A 20,668-nucleotide genomic window follows, 5' to 3' on the forward strand; every position below is an offset into this window, starting at 1 on the left:
CTCTTTCTCCCTCCAAATTTTATTATTTTAACATCCTGTATTTTTCGTATACATGTGTGTTTTTTATGTACTCTAATGTCTTCCCATGTAATTATCTACCCTCAATTACTTCCTGTCTATTCTCTTGCTACTAATCCTCTTCATTAGATTTCTCTTTCACACTTCCTAAGATATATTAACTCTATATCCTCACATCCTTCCTCAAATGTCCTATGCCTCACTCCCAGTTTATTTTCCATTGTCAGAAACTGTATACCATTTTACAACACTACTGATTATATTGTAGATAACTATTGAATCCAACATCTCTGTACATTGAGACTAAATTATAGTGTCTTAATAACAACAAATTGTTCATAGATGATATATTGTTGATATTGGGATCAGTTCACATTATCCTTCCCCACAAAGGAGGGATCTTGGAACCCTACAAGAGCACTACAAACCTATAGTGTAAAAACAATAAAACTCCAGACCCAAAGAGCTGGAAAGAAAGACACATGAGCAACATGAAAAGAAGAGGAAGAAAGTACCACAAATAAATCAAGACACCACATCATAAGAATCATTGGCAGCCACAGCAGAAAAAAATGGTAGAGAAAGAGTAAGGGTACACATGGTTAAAATGTTCTGTGAACTCAAGGAAGATATAAGAGATCAAATGCAAGCAGTGAAAGATCACTTAGACAATGAGCTACATAAACAAATTCAGGAAGCAAAAGATGACCTCATTGGAGAAATAGAGGTTCTAAAAGAAAAGAGAGAGAGAGAGAGAGAGAGAGACAGAGAGAGAGAGAGAGAGAGAGAGAGAGAGAGAGAGAGAGAGAGAGAGAAATTCTTGAAATGAAAGAAATGATAAACCAAACTAAAAGCTCAAATGGAAGCATCATCAACAGAGTAACCATTTGGAAGATAAGACATCAGACAATGAAGATAAAATATATCATCTTGAAAATAACATGAACAGCACAGCAAAAATGATAAGAAACCATTAGCAGAACATTCAAGAAATATGGGATAGCATAAAAAGACCAAATTTAAGAATTACTGGGATATAGGAAGGCATAGAGGTCCAAACCAAAGGAATAAGCAATCTATTCAATGAAACAATATCAGAAAACTTTCCAGACCTGAAGAATAAAATGGAACTCTGAATCCAAGAAGCCTACAGGACACTGAATGTACAAAATCACTGCAGACCTACACCAAGGGACATTATAATGAAAATGTCCAGCATACAGAATAAGGAGAGAATTTTAAAAACCACAAGAGAAAAGAATCAGATCACACATAGGAAGGAGTAAAGCAATTAGGATAATGGCAGATTTTTCAACACAGACCCTGAAAGCTAGAATATCCTTAAACAATATATTTCAAGCTCTGAAAGATAATGGGTGCCAACCAAGAATCTATCCAACAAAACTAAGCTTCAGATTTGAATACAAAATTAAAACCTTCCATGACAAACAAAAGTTAAAAGAAATTATAGCTAGAAAACTAGCACTAAAAACATACTTGGCAAAATATTTTATAAAGAGGAAATGAAAAACAATAATGAAAACCAACAGAGGGAGGTAGTACACTAAAAGAAAAACTAATCAAAGAGGAAAACCAAGTCAAGTTAAGTAACAAACAACAACAAAAAAAATATGGCTGGAAATACAAACCATGTCTCAATAGTAACCCTAAATGTTAATGGCTTAAACTCATCAATCAAAATTCACAAGCTACCAGATTGGATTAAAAAGAATCCAACAATATACTTCCTACAGGAGACTCATCTGATAGGAAAATACTGAATACTGAAAGTGTAAGGTTGGGAAAAATTATACTACTCACATGGACTAAAGAAGCAAGCAGGGGTCCCCATACTCGTATCAAATAAAGTAGACTTCAAGCTAAAGTTAATCAAAAGGGATAAAGATGAACATTACATACTTCCCAAGGGAACCATACACCAACAAGACATAGCAATCATAAATATATGTGCTGCAAACAATGGTTGCAGCTATGTTCATCAAACAAATTCTTCTCAAGTTCAAAGTCAAATTGACCACAACACAATAATCATGGGTGACTTTAACACACCTCTTTTACCACTGGATAGATCTTCCAAACAAAAGTTGAATAAAGAAACTATAGAGCTCAATAACACAATTAATAGCTTAGTCTTAACTGACATATATAGAATATTTCAACCGGCATCAAGAGGATACACTTTCTTCTCAGAAACATAGGGATGGATCCTTCTCTAAAATAGACCACATACTATGCCACAAAGCAACTTTAACCAAATACAAAAAAGTGGAGATACTACCATGCATTTTAACAGACCATAATGGAATAAAATTGGAAATCATTGACAAAATAAAAAATAAAAATTTCAGTATCACATGGAGACTGAACAATATGCTACTGAATGAACAGTTGGTTACAGAAGACATAAAGGCAGAAATTAAAAAATTCTTAGAGGTAAATTAGAACACAGACACAACAAAGCAAACTCTCTGGGATACGATGAAAGCAGTACTAAGAGTAAAATTCATTGCATGGAGTACATTCCTTAAAAGAAGAAAAAGTCAACAAATAAATGACCTCACACAACATCTCAAAGCCCTAGAAAAAGAAGAAGAAATCAGCAGCTAAAGCAGTAGAAGGCAAGAAATAATTAAAATTAGAGCAGAAATCAATGAAATTGAAACAAAAAAATTGAAAAATTTGATAAACTAAAAGTTGGTTCTTTGAAAAAATAAATAAAATTGACAGACCCTAAAGCATGCTAAAAAGAGAAGGTGAGAGAGCACTCAAATTACCAGCATGTGTGATGAAAAAGGTAATATCACAACAGACCCTACAGAAATACACAGGATAATTAGAAATTATTTGAAAACTTATACTCCAATAAAATAGAAGACATTGAAGGCATTGACAAATTTCTTAAGTCATATGATCTGCCCAGGTTGAGTCAGGAAGATATACACAATTTAAACAGACCAATACCAAGTGAGGAAATAGAAGAAGTCATCAAAAGATTACCAATCGAGAAAAGCCCAAGACTGGATGGATACACAGCCGAATTATACAAGACCTTTAAAGAATAACTAATACCAATACTCTTCAATTTATTTCAGGAAATAGAAAAAGAGGCAGCACTTCCAAACTCATTCTATGAGGCCAATATCACCCTGATTCCAAAACCAGAAAAAGACACTTCAAAAAAAGAAAACTTCAGACCAATATCTCTAAAGAACATAGATGCAAAAATTCTCAATAAAATTCTAGGAAATTGAATGCAAAAACTTATTGAAAAGATTGTATACCATCATCAAGTGGGATTTATCCCAGGAATGCAAGGTTGGTTCAACATATGGAAATCAATAAATGTAATTCATAACATCAATAGACGTAAAGATAAGAATGATATGATCATCTCAATAGATACAGAAAAAGCATTTCACAAAATACAGCATACCTTTATGTTCAAAATACTAGAAAAACTAGGGACAACAGGAACATATCTCAACATTGTAAAGGCTGTCTATGCTAAGCCTCAGGCCAACATCATTCTAAACAGAGAAAAACTGAAGACATTCCCTCTAAAATCTGGAACAAGACAGGGATGCCCTCTCTCACCACTTCTATTCAACATAGTTCTTGAAACACTTGTCAGAGCAATTAGAGAGATGGAAGAAATCAAAGGGATATGTATAAAAAAAGAAGAACTTAAATTAGCTCTATTTGCTCATGATATGATTCTATACCTAGAAGACACCTCCTCAAAAAAAAAAAAAAAAACTCCACCAGAAAACTTCTAGAACTAGTAAATGAATTCACAAAGTGGCAGGATATAAAATCAACACCCATAAATCATTTCTGAATATCAATGACAAATTCTCTGAGAAGTAAATAAGTAAAACTACCCCATACACAATATCCTCAAAAATATAAGATACTTGGGAGATCAACTTAACAAAAGAGATGAAGCATCTATAAAATGAAAACTACAGAACCCTAAAGAAAGAAATCAAAGAAGGTCTTAGAAGATGGAAGGATCTACCTTCCTCTTGGATAGGCAGAATTAATATTATCAAAATGACCATACTACCAAAAGCACTATACAGATTTAATGCAATTCTAATGAAAATCCCAATGGCATTCCTCATAGAAATAAAAAAAAAAGAAATCATGAAATTCATCTGGAAAAATAAGAGATCCAGAATAGCTAAAGCAATCCTAATCAGGAAGAGTGAAGCAGGTGACATCATTATACCAGACCTTAAACTATACTACAGAGCAATAGTAACAAAAACAGCATAGTATTGGGCACCAAAACAGGTCGGTAGACCAATGGTACAGAATAGAGGATACGGAGACTAACCCCCAAAACTAAAATTATCATATATTAGACAAATGTGCCAAAAACATGCACTGAAGAAAAGTATCTTCAACAAATGGTGCTGGGAAACTGGAAAGCTATATGCAACAAAATGAAATTAAACCCCTATCTCTCATCATGCACAAAACTCAACTCAAAATGGATCAAGGACCCAGAAAAAAAACCAAATTCTCTGCGTCTTATAGAAGAAAAAGTAGGCCCTAATCTTCATCATGTTGGATTATGCCCCAACTTCCTTAATAAGACTCCTATAGCATAAGAATTAAAACCAAGAATCAATGAATGGGATGGAATCAAACTCAAAGATTTCTTCTCATCAAAAGAAACGATCTGTGAGGTGAACAGATAGCCTACATCCTGGGAGCAAAATTTTATCCCTCACACATAAGATAGAGCAAAACTAATCTCTAGAGCAAAACTAATCTCTAGGGCATATAAAGACCTCAAAAAGCTAAGCACACACAAAAAAATAACCCAATCAACAAATGATCCAAGGACCTGAATAGACACTTCTCAGAAGAGGATATACAATCAATCAAACAAATATATGAAAAATGCTCATCATCTCTAGCAATCAGAGAAATGCAAATCAAAACTACTCTAAGATGTCATCTCACTCCAGTCAGAATGGCAGCTATTATGAAGACAAACAACAATAAGTATCAGCGAGGATGTGGGGGAAAAGATACATTCATACACTGCTGATGGGACTGCAAACTTGTGCAGCCAATTTAGAAAGCAGTATGGAGATCCCTTGGACAACTGGGTATGGAACTACCATTTGACCCAGCTTTTCCTCTCCTCAGACTATCCCCAAAGGACTTAAAAACAGCATACTACAGGGACACAGCCACATCAATGTTTATAGCAGCACAATTCATAATAGCTACACTGTGGAGTCAACCTAGATGTCTTTCAGTGGATGAATGGATAAAAAAAATGTGGCATATATACACAATGGAATTTTACTCAGCATTAAAAAAGAACAAGATCATGGCATTTGCAGGTAAATGGGTGGTATTGGAGAAGATAATGCTAAGTGAACTTAGCCAATCCCATAAAAACAAATGCCAAATGTTTTATCTTATATAAGGAGGTTGACTCATAGTGGGGTAGGGAGGGAGAGTATGGGAATAATAGATGAATTCTAGATAGGGAAGAGGGGCGGGAGGGAAAAGGAGGCAGCAGGGGATTAGCAAAAATGGTGGAATATGATGGATATCATTATACAAAGTATATGTATGAAGACTTGAACTGGGTGTCAACATACTTATATAAAAACAGAGATATGAAAAATTGTGGTGTATATATATGTATTAAGAATTGGAATACAACAACAAACAAAGTACATGTATCAAGGCAGAAATTGTTATGAATATACTTTATATAAAGAGATATGAAAAATTGTGCCCTATATGTGTAATAAGAATTGTAATGCTTTCCACTGCTGTTATGTGTTTTTAAAAATTAATTGATTAATTAAAAAAATAAAAACAGATACTATGTATGTATAGTATCATAGAATGACTAAAATGTTGGATTGAAGCACAGATTGATTTGAAGATATACTCCTATTCTTTAATCTCTTTGCTACAACTTCTCTTTTAACATATGTTAAACACATGATGTAATGTTTCTTAATGCAATCTCAGAGGTTTGCAAAAATATACAAGTTCTGTATGGTTCTGTAGGGCTGGCTGAGGGGGAAATTGACAAATGAGACCACATCCACGCCTGGGGATTAGGAATTCCTAGAGGAAAGTAACAAATTGTGTAGAACTTTGATTCTCAAAAGACCCAACTTTAGGTCTACTAAACAGGTGGTAAATGCAGGCTCAGTACTTTCTGCCTCCAGGGGCTCATCCAATTTGGGATGAAGTCATAAAACACAGCATAATTTTCTGTGCTTTTAATGATCTTTCCTGGAACCATGGGGATTCTCAAGTGAGTGAGGTGAAGTTTTGGAGGCTGGTATGAGATGGTTGTTTTCCTTTCTGCAAAGGAAGAGTAACAACAACAGAAATGCTCAAATGGAATATTCCCCAGAGCAGCTCTTCTAGCATGTCAGAGAAAGATCTGAGGTGATTCTTATTTCCTCTTTCATCATCAGAAACTTGTCCTCTTAGGACAGACACTTGGGAGGAAGCCCTTGAAGTTCAGCATCAGCAAGAACCTCCAGTGCATCAGGTAAGCCCTGAACCATCTTTGTCATGATAATTTTCCTTCAAAGTCAAAGCTCTAAAAATCATGGATTGTGGAGAAAAACCACCTTTTTATTTCTCTTTTCAACCTTGATCCTTACAGAAGAATGAAGAGGGAAGAAATGATGTTCAGAGACACTGGCAAGTCAGCTAGCACTCATCCTTGATGAAACATACATGAAGGGTGGAGGAAGAAGGCAAGAAATGGCAAATCCTCAAGTAGCAACATAGGAAGTCATACACTTTATAGGCCTTGCTGCATGTCTATAGACAACCTTCAGCCTGGAACCCAACAGCTCCAGCTAGCCTTCTGGGGTCAAAGATTAGAGGTTCATTTCAACATCGCCTTCCACTCTGGCTTCTAAGGGTCTCACTCCAGAAGCAATGGCTATGGAAAATGACTCCTCCGTGGTAGAGTTTTTCCTTACAGGATTAACAAACCGACCTGAGCTAGAGCTACCCCTGTTCTTCCTGATCTTGGTAAACTGTACAGTCACTGTGGTGGGAAACATGAGCTTAATTGTTCTAATTTTCCTGAATTTGCATCTTCACACTCCCATGTACTTTTTCCTCTTTAACTTGTCCTTCATTGATTTCTGTTATTCATTTGTCTGTACCCCTAAAATGCTCCTGTGCTTTGTTTCAGAGAGGAACATCATCTCCTTTGCAGGATGCATGACTCAGCTATTTTTCTTCTGCTTTTTTGTCCACTCAGAGTGCTATGTGCTGACAGCCATGGCCTATGATCGCTATGTGGCCATCTGTCAGCCTCTGCTGTACAGGGTGGTCATGTCCCCTAGGGTCTGTTCTCTGCTGATGTTGGGTTCTTACTTGATGGGGTTTGCTGGTGCCATGGTGCACACAGGGTGCATGATAAGGCTCAGTTTCTGTGACTCCAATGTCATCAATCATTACATGTGTGACATCCTTCCTCTCCTTCAACTGTCCTGCAGCAGCACCCACGTCAATGAGCTTGTGAGTTCTGTTGTTGTGGGGACAGTAGTCATTGTATCCAGCCTCATTATCCTAATCTCTTATGCTTTGATTCTTTATAATGTCCTTCATATGTCCTCAGCTAAGGGTTCATCCAAGGCCATGAGCACCTGTGGTTCTCACATAGTAACTGTTGGCCTGTTCTATGGATTTGGGCTGCTCACTCATGTTAAAACATCATCTCCAGGATCTGTGACCCAGGAGAAATTCTTCTCCGTGTTTTGCAATTTTGGGGTTCCCATGCTTAATCCCCTCATTTATAGCCTTAGGAACAAGGATGTCAAACTTGCTCTGAAGAGAACTTTGAAGAGAATCACAAACTGAACTCTCCAGCCTTGGTCCCTGTTCCCATTGCTAGGTCTTTTTCTGTAATTCCCATTCTTCTTAATCTTAACCACCTTCCTTCCATTCTTCCTCCTCATCTCCCTTATCTTTTATTCTGCAGTTTGAGCTGTATTTTCACTGTAATTTTTGTTTTTACACTATGCAATGCAACTATGTGGACTTATTCTTGGAGTTGAGACTTGTTTTTAGTCCCAAGAAGACACCAGAATTTGTCTTTATTCCCTGTACTACATGGAGGCACTGGACTGAAGTCTTTTCTATCTGTATATAAGACTATCTAGTATGTTTTTGTATGTCTTATCTATCCAAAGATTCTGGTGAGTTGAATGCTTTTTAACAAGTTTATTTCTTTAATCTTTTCCTGAGACAATATTGTAGATCTATTTTGTGTTTCAATGTTTTATTGTCTAACAAATGCTTTAAAAAAGAAGAATCATAAGTTGTAGATATGTAAAGTGAAAATTCCAAAAGTTATTCAGACTATTTAAGGAATGATTCTCTTCTATATATTTAGGCTCACATCTATAATGGAAATGTGTACTTTTGGAAATGGAAATCGACTTGGGGTCTATTCTTGTTAGTATTTGAGGATGGATGATTCCAACCCTCTTTCCAGGTTTCTTAGATCTCACCAATACTGACAATGCATTGGTCAACTGATATTTTGTCAGACATGGACCTGAAATTTTCACCAGTTTGCATCTAATCTATATTTTCATCATTGTTTTAAAATTTTTATAATGATATTTCTCTCTACAGATGATAGCATCATCATGATGTTTAACTAATTTTCCTGTCACATAAAAGGAGTTCAATTTTCTGTTTTAAAAACAAACAAACAAAAACTGATTACTTAATTTAGTAGTAGAGGGATGCTTGTGTATGATCCTGAATCTGGTCCCTTGCATCCCCCAACAAAAAAGGAAAAACAACAAATAAATCCCTCATATATGGGTTTTTGTCTCTACTCTATTAAACATAAGTCTCCTCATGGGATTCTAAGGATTATAAAATCTTTATGTGACTTGTTCAGAGCCAGAAACTAGCTATACAGAGCTCCGTTTTTATCCCATTATGCATCCTGAGAAGAAATGGAAAGAAAGAATTTTTAAAGAACAGACAGAACTTCTAGAAAGTTATTCAGAATGAGCCCAGAATTGTGTATTATATAGGAACAAACCTCTGAGCCAAGATGCCAGCAGCCCAGAATTCTTATGCAAGGCTTTGATGTCCTTGTAGAAAAATCCACATTTGTTGTAGAATCTCATTTTAAAGAGGTCACATTTCATTAGCACTACATGTACCTCTTTATTGGTGTATAATAATCATACATAATACTAGGATTTATTTTGACCTGACTATAAATGCATGGACTATATTTTGCTTCAATTAAGTCCCCAGTATTTACACTTACCCTCTTCTTCTTCCCTTTACTCTACTGATATTTCTATTTATTTACATTAAAATTAGTACCATAATGGCGAGAGTCACTGTAGTATATTCATATATGTATGTAGTCAAGTTAGGTCAGATTCTTTCCACAGTTTTTCACTTATCCTGTCCCTCACCCTCCTGCTTAATCCCCTTCTTCTACTCCCCTGATCCTTCTTTCAATTTAATGGAATCCCCCCACCCCATTTTTTCTCTTTCTCTCTTTCCACTGCAATTTTAGACTACTTCCTGTATATCAGTGAAAACATTTGTAATTGGAGACTCTAATGCTAAGTGTAATAAGTCAGATTCAGAAATTCAAGGATTTATTTTTTCTCTGATTTGCAGAAGTAGTACATGTACTTTCAAATCTACTAGATAGTACAGGATTGTTTGAAGACAAAGTGCATTATTAATATAAAAAATAATAGAAAACTATGCTTTACAAAATGTTCTTATTGTGTTGGTGGCATAGAAATGTTCTTGCACAAAAATGTTGTCTGATGTTCATTATTACCCTGAATTGTTTCAGACCGGTGCCCTTCAGTGGAAAGATCCAAGTCACAGGATACCAGTACAGCATCACTGTAGTTTTCATATTTATATAAAGATACTGATGTTTGAAAAGTTCTAAAACATTGATTTATATGAGTAGTCTCAGAAGAAAATAATGCCAGTTATGAATTAAATTCTTTCATTAAAATTATTGCTACTAAAACAGAATATTAATAACCTCTACCTGTAAATTTATTTTTCATTATAATACATTTAAAATTTACTTCCTCTAACATAGTCTGAATGCTTCCTATCAACTTCCACTTTTCTGTTTGTGCTCGCCATAGGTATGTTTAGACAGAGTTCTTAAAACTGTTTTCAAAATTTCTCTGAAGCACATATTTGAATAAAGATACAGAAGACAGAGGATGATATGTAAAACATCCATGTCTGTGAATCTTAACTACTCAACAAAAAATGTAAAATACAAGTCACGGGGATAGCACAATACTTGTGATCCTTCTTAATATTGCATTGTTGTCAACAGCACATTCTGACAGAGAATGAAGCATCCAGTATTGTGGCTGAGTTTTAGAAAGTCTACAGGGTTATTGTATTAGCTGAATTACTGGCATTCATTGCAAATTTAATTGATTTAACTTGTAAATCAGATACACATTTAATGATATTTCTTGAATATATTTAAACATTTTAATCAACGAATTTTAATTAATGAATTTAAAATTATTTAAATTTGAGTGCAGAATATTTAAAAGTCATATAGGTAAATTAGAAGCAAAATAATTTTAAAGCATTTAAATATATTTGACAATAATGAGTATTTGGAAGTGAATGTGTAATTTGTTAAAAGTAAGGATTATATCTTTCTTATCTTTTTTGTGTTTGATAGTTCCCAATCGACACAATTTAACTATTTTAAAAATGTCCTTAGCCCATATTAACATATATTAAAGACCTTTAAATATTTTTTAACATAAAATATTTATTCTATCATAATGATTTAAGTAGATAGGTAAAAAATAATTTAAAAGAGCAATATCTTGAGATTTAACTTTCAGTGAATAAATGAAACAAGAAATCTCAGAAACTTCATATGTCAGTCCACATAGAATAGTACCTATTTCCCACCTAGTTTATTCAATCACTCAAAGTCATTGAAATGTCATCAGGTCATTTATCTGATATGTCACCAACATTTTTAGGTACTTCTCAAACAGTTCTTTCCTGTCTTTCATGAGGAAAGACCAGAATAGGGTGTTCTAAGCACTGCAAGGCAGACAGAATGGTGAGTGGGCATAGGTGAAGGTACTATGCCCAGGCCAGTTGAGTTGGACCTCATAAGCTGGGGTTTCTGTCTGGTTGTTCTAGAAGACTGTGGTCCAAAATGGGAGTCTTGGAGGTCAAGAGTAAGAGCATTTGAAATGATTGTTCACCATGACTTAGGCAGGAGCAAGAACAATGGGATAAACTGGATTTTGTGCTTCACTGTAATAACCCAACTGAAGAGGTGCCCCACCACCTGGACAGGAGCTATGGTAGTGACAGGGGGAGGGACAGAGTCCATTTTGTGCAAGAAGCCTTTGGGTTGCTGGTGGAGGATACTGACAATCACTTCTCCAGGCAAAACCCCCAACCTCTATCTCCCCAGTATACATGCTTCTGCCCATTTCTAATTGAGTCTTGCAAAGTGTGAGATAGTTGCAGTGTAATTACATTAACAATGCAGAAGACTACTGCAAATTCAAGGTTATTTTTTGTTTGCTTGAAACACTTCAAGTAAAAATGAAACTGATTCCAAGTATTTGTCCAAAGCTAAATTTGTCAATAAGAGAGAAGAGTTCTTACATTATTTAACTATAATTAATGTTCAAAGTTTCAAATTGTGGTAAAAAGTACTTAAAACTGGATCACTATTTTAGATTACACCACAGCACACAGAACTTCTAATTTTGTGCCTGTTGACCTCATAGAATAGAGAGCAGGATGATGCTTAGCACAAGAGGAAAGGGGAGATGTTGGGTAAAGACGACAAAGTTTCAGTTTGGAGGAATAAATTTCAGTCTATTGCACACACAGTATGTTGATTATAGTCAATAACCATGTATTCTATACATAAAATTGCTAAAATAATAGATTTTAAATGTTCTTACTACAAATCACAATGGAGATGTGAAATGATAGATATGTTAATTTGTGACTCAATCACCTCACAATGTAAACCTGTGTCATAACATCCTATTGAACAACATATACAATTTTACTTGCTCATGAAAATAAAAATTTACATCATTTATTCTTTCACAATTTCTCACTGATTGTCCAGTGCCCACCAGTCCAGGTGCCTACCCAAAGATGAATGGATAATGAAAATGTGGTATATACACAGTGCAGTTTCACTCAGACATAAAGAAGAATGTAATCACGGCATTTTCTCATAAATGGATGGAACTATAAAACATCATAAGTGAAATAAGGTAGATTTAGAAAGTCAAGGACCAAATGTTTTCTCTCTTCTGTGGATGTTAGACAAAATAAGGAATAAAAGGGTGGGGGTGGAGCATAATCACATTAAAATAAAAGCGAGATCAGTGGAGTAAAGGAAGGGGATTGACGGAAAGGAAGAAAGAAGAAAATTAAAGGAATGGTAGAATTAACCTAACCTAATGATGCTATTTATATTTTTTAATATATTACAGTGAATTTTACTTTTATATATATCTATAAACATTCATTTATAAAAGCTCTGCAAAGAAATAGAAGGAAGACCAGTAGAGTAGAGAAAAGGGAATAGGGGTTGGGGTGGGTTTGGGATGGGGAGGAGGATAGAGGAAGAGGAAGTACTGGGAAGTAGGGCAAATTATATTTCATGCACGTATGATTATGTTAAAATGAGCATTAACTTATTTATAATTATAATGAATTAATAAAACCATAGAAATTAAGCATTGACACATAAGTACAAAACAAAAGAACAAGTAAAAAGCCTGGAGAAATATAATCACCTACAAATGTTAGAATTTAGAGAGAAATTAAGTGAGCATTACTTACTTTGTCATTATTAGGATTTCTACCACTAACACAGAACTAAGGAAACCAACAACTACTCATTTACACTGTACCCTCTCTCATAAGCACAGAATTCCGTGGCATCATGAATCTTAGAAGTGAATAATTGAAAAACTTAAAAGATGTTTAGGGACATATTAGATCTTCAGATCTCTTCTACCTCTCCATGCAGCAGATGCCAATCTTTGCTTATGCTCAGTAAAGAACTAGAAGCTTATTTATTAAAGAAAGTGAAGCAGGGTTTCTAAATCATACCACTATATGTGCATGTGTGGTAGAGTTCACTATGTTGTCAACAAGGCAAAAAGTAGAGGTTTTGCCTCATGAAAATTGACACCATTAGTCTTCTTCCTCCACTCAGGTCAATGTTGAAAGCCGGGATACCTTGCTTCAGGAAGACTCAAAGATTCTTTTCTGGGGAGTCAAAGCAGTCCACCTTAGAAGACCACTTGGTATTTCCATTAAGTATTTCTATTGGAATGGGACAATATGCAGTGAGATGCACAGTTTAAATGCCAAGGCTCCACTTCGAGTTACTCATCAGCTTGTAGAACCCCTTTCCCAAATGATAGGGCAGGGGCAGGGATGCTGGACACTCTCCAGGAACCTACAATAATACACATATAATTTAAACATCATAATCTTAATCAATGAAAAAGTGGACGAGAAAATACTGTCCAGAAAAAAAATCAAAGATTTACGCATTTGAACTTTCCAGAGAAAGAACTCAAAAAAAGATAAAAGGAATATATTAATAATTTATGCAATTTAAGAAATACTTTTGGAACTGAAGGCCTTGTACTTCCCAAATGGACTTAGTTAATAATCTTAATGTTCAAATACAGACACATATAAAATACAATATTTTGAATGTTCAAAAAAATGGAAACAAATGTATGAGTGAAAGTAAACAGTATTAGAGAGTTACTGGGCTCATATTTGGTCAATATATTGAAAAATTTGAGGAGCAGTCACTTCTAAACTTCTTGGACAATGACTTCCAAATCACCTATTTATTGTCTGTTTACAAGGACAATAAATGGGATGGTGCATAAAGACAATTTCATGCATGCAAGATTGGTGAAACTGCCATTCCAGTCACTATTTCCCAAGGAACCAAAGCACAATGTTTTGTAACCAATGAGTGATACAACCAAGAAATTGGGATAACATATCAAGGAGAGAGAGAATCTAGGATATGATAGAGATAAAGGAAATCCCATACATTATGATGACAGATGATCTCAAGAATTCAGAATTTTTGTCATATTCAGAAGTGATTCTATCAATGTGGGAGTGGGTCAAGAAACTCCTGAAAATCTTATTTAAGAAGATGAAATTGAATACCTATGACTGAATGCAATAAAGGTAAATTTAAAACAAATAAGGAAGACATTGAGAAGGATTCAGAGAAATACAGGGAATTGTATGGAAACCAAGCAAAAAGGGAATTATGGAAATAAAAACAATCACAGTGTATGATGGAGTAACACTATATAGCATTTTTAAATGTCTTCCTAATGATAATAAGGATATTTATATAACTGAATGTGTGATTATGATCATAGTTATTGGGAGGAGGGAATAGGAATAACAGTGATCTGGGTATGTACTGTGGTGATGGATGGTTACAAATGTCCCATTTCTCATCTTCAATAGGTTACCAGGCTCTCATCTTCAATAGGTTACTCCTAGAGCAACCCAATTTTGAGATGGAGAGGAGCTAAAGAAGTTGCCTGAGTGAAAGTACAGATCTTGGAAAGTGATAGATCCTCTGGAACTGTGAGATTAGATAAAGATAGTGAGGGAGGAAAAGGTGCTAAGTTTAAGTTGTGCACTAGTGGCTATGCTAGTGGTGGAAGTAACTGAGAAAATGATGAGCTGAGGAAGAGCAGCCTTGGAAATCATATGAAAATCTAAATTTGGTTTGGGGCACATTGATCTTGAGGAACACAAGTAAGTATTAAATAGAACTGTGTGGAGTCTGTGGAGCAGACATAGGAGAAAAGCAGGCTGCAGAGAAGGACAAGCAGTCCTCAAACACGGAAATTATGGCCCTGTAAGGAGAGGAAGTTGTGATCCCTTTCCCCCACACCCATAAGAGTCATGGCCAATATTCTTATGATGAAAGACAAGTTAATGAGAAAAATATAACAGATTTGCTTAATCAGAATTTCTGTGACAAAGAAGCCTTCAGATATGAAGCTCTATAACCCAGGGAAGGCTGTCCATTTTTATGGTTAGATTTGAGGAAGTAAATCTACTATGTTAGAAATGTGATTGGACAAAAGTGTATAGGCTAATGTAATATATGAAAGGGGAAACACAGCATGGCCTATCTTTTCTGATTCTTCTTGGCCTTTCTGTATGGTATTCCTTCCTCTTGGTTAAAGGACACATTCCTTTCTGGAATAAGGGTCTTAGAGTCTCTTCTCTGACAGAAAGATTTGAAAATATCCTCATGGGAAGCTCCTATACAGAAAGGCAGGGGGCAGTGAGACTAGTATTTCTACAGTTTAGGTCTGGCTTTGAGGAGACAGGTTCTTCTTCTTATGATCAGCCTTATGGAAGGAGAGATTCTTGGTATTTATGGCCTGTCTTGTGGGAGAAACAAAGCAGGAGGAAGAAAAGGATGAGAAGGACAGAAAAAAGATTTTATTCTGTGTCCTCCCAATTTCTTTATTTCAGAGTAGTCAGTATTCCAATGTGACATACATTGGTGCAATATTTTCTGATTTCCAAACAACCCAATATATACATGATAATATCTTGAGAAAATTTGTTGGTCACAACTAGTGAGAGCTTTTGTGTAGAAGGATAGTACTGGCAAATTATCAGTGGGACCAGATGTGCTGTGCTTTCTGCCATGCAGAGGACAGTTGATGAATAAAAAAAAAAATCACCAAATCCACATTAGAGTCAAGCCAGAGTTGAGAAACTCTGATTTACGTGAAGAATGTGGAACAGAAGAAGGGATACTAACACCTATTTAACTGTTTTTATATGTCAGGCACAGATAGGTTATGTGAATTATCTCATTTAACTCCCACAAAACAATGAGATAGGTCTTTTATTTTACTTTTTAAAACTGTATTATTTATTTATATACTCATTTATTTATTTTTGTTGGTGCTAGGATTTACATGAGGACCTTGTGTATGCTAGTCAAAAGTTGTATCATGTTGACAACCCCTAGCCATTTTTATGAACCTCATTTTATAGATACATACAACTACATGTACATATAAATGTAAATATAAATGAACAAGGTTCATAGAAATGATATGTATGTGCACTCTCAGAGTTTGGTAGGGAACGTCTAGATTTAAACTCAGACTTGAGACTACCCCTTTTTTAAACTTATTTAATACAACTTCTCATTGGTAGAGTGTTATACAACCTAGAATCTTGATGTAATCCCAGAGGCTTGTAGAACATACTAGCACTGGAAGTGATTCTGCAATGGACTTCCCTCTTGGTGGCTCTACAGGGCATGAGGAGACTGACAGAGGGGACCACCCATTAATCAGCCTGGAGATCTGGGATTCCTGATGGGAATTTATAAATTAAGCAGATTGTGAGGTATTGGAAGATCCAGAGTTAGTTTTATTATATAGGATGTAACACAGGCTCAGTAAGTAACACTCTCAAGAGGCTTATCCAGCTTGGGAGGAAATCTTAAAGGAGAACATTATTTTCTGTGCTTCCAATAAATATTCCCCAGAACCATGGGACATGAAATAGATTCTCATTTGAGTGAGGTGATATTCAGAGACTTATATAAAGTAATATTTTCTTACTAGTGAATTGAAATTTTCAAATGGAAACCATGGCACATTCAACAGAATAACTCTTCTAGAAAGTCAGATGCAGATTTTAGTTGATAGTGAATTTTGAAAAATTCTAAAACATTGGTTTATATTAATTACCTTAGAAGAAAATGATGCCAGTTAGAAACTCGAATTCACTCTGATTAAATGTATTGTTATTAGAGCAGAGCTGAGAATTTATATTATTGTGATTTCATTATACTATTATAATTGAATTGAATTTCTCAAGCATAGTCTGAATGCTTAATGTCTACTTCTACTCTTCTGTTTATATTCACTATACTGCATGCTTTGACAGTTCTTAAAACTGCAACTTTTTCTTAAGCACCTACTTGAATATAGACATAAAATGGTTTTTAAAGATAGGATATATATATATATATATATATATACACACACACATATATATTTTCTTATAGTGTTTCCATAGTTTCTCTATAAACATAATTTAAATTGAAAAAACATGATATTTTCCAAATTCTATCCACTTGCCAGCAAATGCCATCATCATTTCATTCTTCTTTATGACTGTGTCAAGCTCCATTGTGTATATATACCACATTTTCTTTATTCATTTCTCTGTGGACACGTATACAGGCTGGTTATTGTGAATTATACTGCTGTAAAGAAAGTGCCTGTATTCTTACAGTATGATGATTATAGGTTTTTTTGGATATAGAACAAAGAGTAGGATACCTGGGTCATGTTGTAATTTCATTTCTAGTCTTTTGATAAATCTTAATACTGCTTTCAAGAGTGATTGTACTAATTTGAAGTCCTACTAACATTATGAGTGTACATTTCTCCCTATATCCTAAAATCAGCATATTATAATGATACATACATACGGATGTTTATAGTAGCACAATCCATAACAGCCAAGTTATGGACCAGCTTGGATCCCCATCAGTAGATGAATGGAGATGAATGGTTAATGCAAATATAGCATATACACATAATGTAGTTCTACTCAACCAATAAGAAAAATTATGTCATTTGGTGATAAATGGATGGAACTGGAGAACATAATACTAAGTGAAATAGGCCAGACTTGGAAAGCCAAGGTTCAAACGTTTTCCCCCTTATAGGGGAAACTAAAGAGAAATAAGACATCAAAAGGGGATCTCATGAAAATATAAGGAAGAGCAATAGAGTAGAAGCAGGCAACTGAGGGTGAAGGAAGAACTGGAAAATAAATTTGACCTAATTGTGAAATGTACAAGTATGAAGAAGTCACAATTCAGTCTGATTTTTTATGTAACTGTAATGCACCAATTAAAAACAAACAAGCAAGCAAACAAATAAATAAGTGGAATATCAATTGAGTATTGGAAGGGGGTCAGGGGAAGTGAGGAGGAAAGGGATGGGGATAGAACCAGGAGTTGAAATAGGTAAAACTACATTATAAGCACTTATGATAAAATCCTGCAATTATGCAATGCAGTAAAATAGTTATTAAAAGTACTAGTATAAAAAATAGAAAACAGATACTAGTACACAACTCTTTAGAATGATTAAAATTTGAAAAACTGACAATTCCAAATTTTGACAGGATATATGATAATAAGCATCTCATTCATTTCTGATGATAGCTAATAGGAATCCAAAATGGTCCAGTCACTTTGGAGGAGACTCTAGCAATTTATTATAAAGTTAAATAGTATTATTGTACAATTCATCTTCTTCAGGATATTAACTTAATTGATTTGAAAATATCCTTCTACACAGAAACCTTATGTGAATGTTTATAATAACTTTATGTTTGTCCCAAACTCAAAGTAACAAAGATGTTCTTCAAATGGAAATAGAGAAACAAATTGCAGAATGTCCTTACAAGAGAATTGAAAGAAATGATCTCCCTGAATTCCCAAAAGGTATGCAGGTGTCTTAATTGCACATCTCTCACTGAAAAAGCCAGTCTGAAAAAGCTAGATACCAGGCACAAATTATATGGCCTCAGTAGGAACTAAAAACATCTGTAGAAACAGTGAAATATGAATGGTTGCTAGAGCTTTGGAGAGAGCAGGAAGGGATAAATAGAGAAACATGGAATTTTTATGTCAGGATTCTTCTGAATAACACTGTCAGGATGGCTGCACAATACAATGCATTTTTCCAAACCTATATAACTTTATAGCACAAAGAGTGAACATGAATATATGAAATTCAAAATTCAAGGTATCTCAGAAAGAAATGCATATTATAAAAAGAGAACCTAATTGTATTACAAATTCATGAAACAACTTCACTGAGGACAGTAGGGGAATGGATGCTGACTTAAATAATGTGAAAAATGAATGGAGTATGTAAAGCTAAAAGAAAAAGTCACTTTATACAAGTTGAGTGAGGAGTATAACAAAAATTGAGTATCACTTTAGCAAGTTACTATGAATTATACAAGCCTGTTGGTTATGAAATTGTTATTGTTGAGCACAGGTTAGCAATTCTGAGACAGCTATACCTGTATAGTGGAAGTGAAGGGCTATGTAAATAGAAGATGAAGTGGGAGCCAATTTTAACTATTGGAGTTGGAATTTAAAGATACCCAAGAAGAGGGGTAGAATGATCTATGTGATAACAGAGTACTATCGAAGACATTAGTAAAACTCTAATTTATCTTAATATACAAATAGAAATACAGGTAGTTTCATATGGAAACATTTATAGGTATATGTTTATGCATGAGTTAGTATGCCAGTATTTTTCTTCATTCTTTCAACTAAGGGAGCCTAAAATAAATGAAGCCCTGAAAACAATGAGCACACATAGAAATCAGCTCGCTGTATTTATTTATTTTTTAAATATATATATATATATATATATATATATATATATATATATATATTAGTTGTAGATGGACACAATACCTCCCTTTTATTTATTTTTATGTGGTGCTGAGGACTGAACCCAGTGCCCCACACATGCCAGGCAAGTGCTCTACCACTGAGCCACAACCCCAGCACCAGCTGATTTTTTTCTAATAACATCATTATTCAATAAAAGCAATCAGGATTTTTATAGAAATGGATGATTATAGGATGGAGCTTCAGCCTCTTATAATGTCAGAAAGTAAAGAGATGCTCAAAACTACAAGGACTTTTGGCGTATAGCTCACTACTAAGGTATTTGCAAACACGTGAAAAGTCTTGGATTCTATTCCCATCAAAGTAAAACAAAATAAAGTACTATACAACAACTTCCAACACACACACACACACACACACACACACAATCACACACACTCAATTTGGGGGTGGGGCATCCTAAAGAGGCACAGGAACAAACTAAAAGAGCTCCAAACAGTCAAAGTGTTGCTGGAGTCCTAGGTCAGAGGGGTAATAAAAATTGGAAAGTCCTACACTTTTGAAGATTCTTTATGGGTGAAGTTGAGTGAGGAGTATAACAAAAATTGAGTATCACTTTAGCAAGTTCCTATGAATTATAAGCATTTCAAGATAAAAAGTTAAAAATTTGATGCCCTGCTACATGCACAAGCACATGTCCAGATATATAGGAAACTCTAATATTTTCTTAAAATGGTAGCTCATGAATAGTGATTTGTGCATCTATTTGATTTTAAACTATTGACAAAAATATATTGAGTTAGAACTTTCTAAAATAATTAAATTGTCATGAAAAAATATTCTTATTTTGGATAATATTATTATTAAAATACCTATGACCAATGAGTACTTTTTCCTATAAAATATACACACTTTATTACTGATTATTTAAGGGACTAAATTTTTTAAAAATGAGCATAACAAATAAACTTAACTAAATTATACATAAAGTTTTAGTAAAACTATTATACTCCCTAGATTCATGATTAGTGAAAATTTTAATGATTTTAATTATATTTACATCTTGATAAATAAGAGCAGAGGCTC

General features: G+C 34.5%; 1 protein-coding gene across 1 annotated transcript; it reads left to right on the top strand.

Annotated features, from left to right (window-relative positions):
• The first annotated feature begins 6,972 nt into the window (after positions 1-6,972).
• On the top strand, positions 6,973-7,914 carry LOC101977419 (olfactory receptor 8C8). Its single transcript, XM_021719547.2, has one exon. It carries the CDS (start codon positions 6,982-6,984, stop codon positions 7,912-7,914), a length of 933 nt encoding a protein of 310 aa, XP_021575222.2. The 5' UTR covers positions 6,973-6,981.
• Positions 7,915-20,668: the final 12,754 nt, after the last annotated feature.

The sequence above is a fragment of the Ictidomys tridecemlineatus genome, chromosome 4, assembly GCF_052094955.1.
Source record: "Ictidomys tridecemlineatus isolate mIctTri1 chromosome 4, mIctTri1.hap1, whole genome shotgun sequence".
Classification (NCBI taxonomy): Eukaryota; Metazoa; Chordata; class Mammalia; order Rodentia; family Sciuridae; genus Ictidomys; species Ictidomys tridecemlineatus.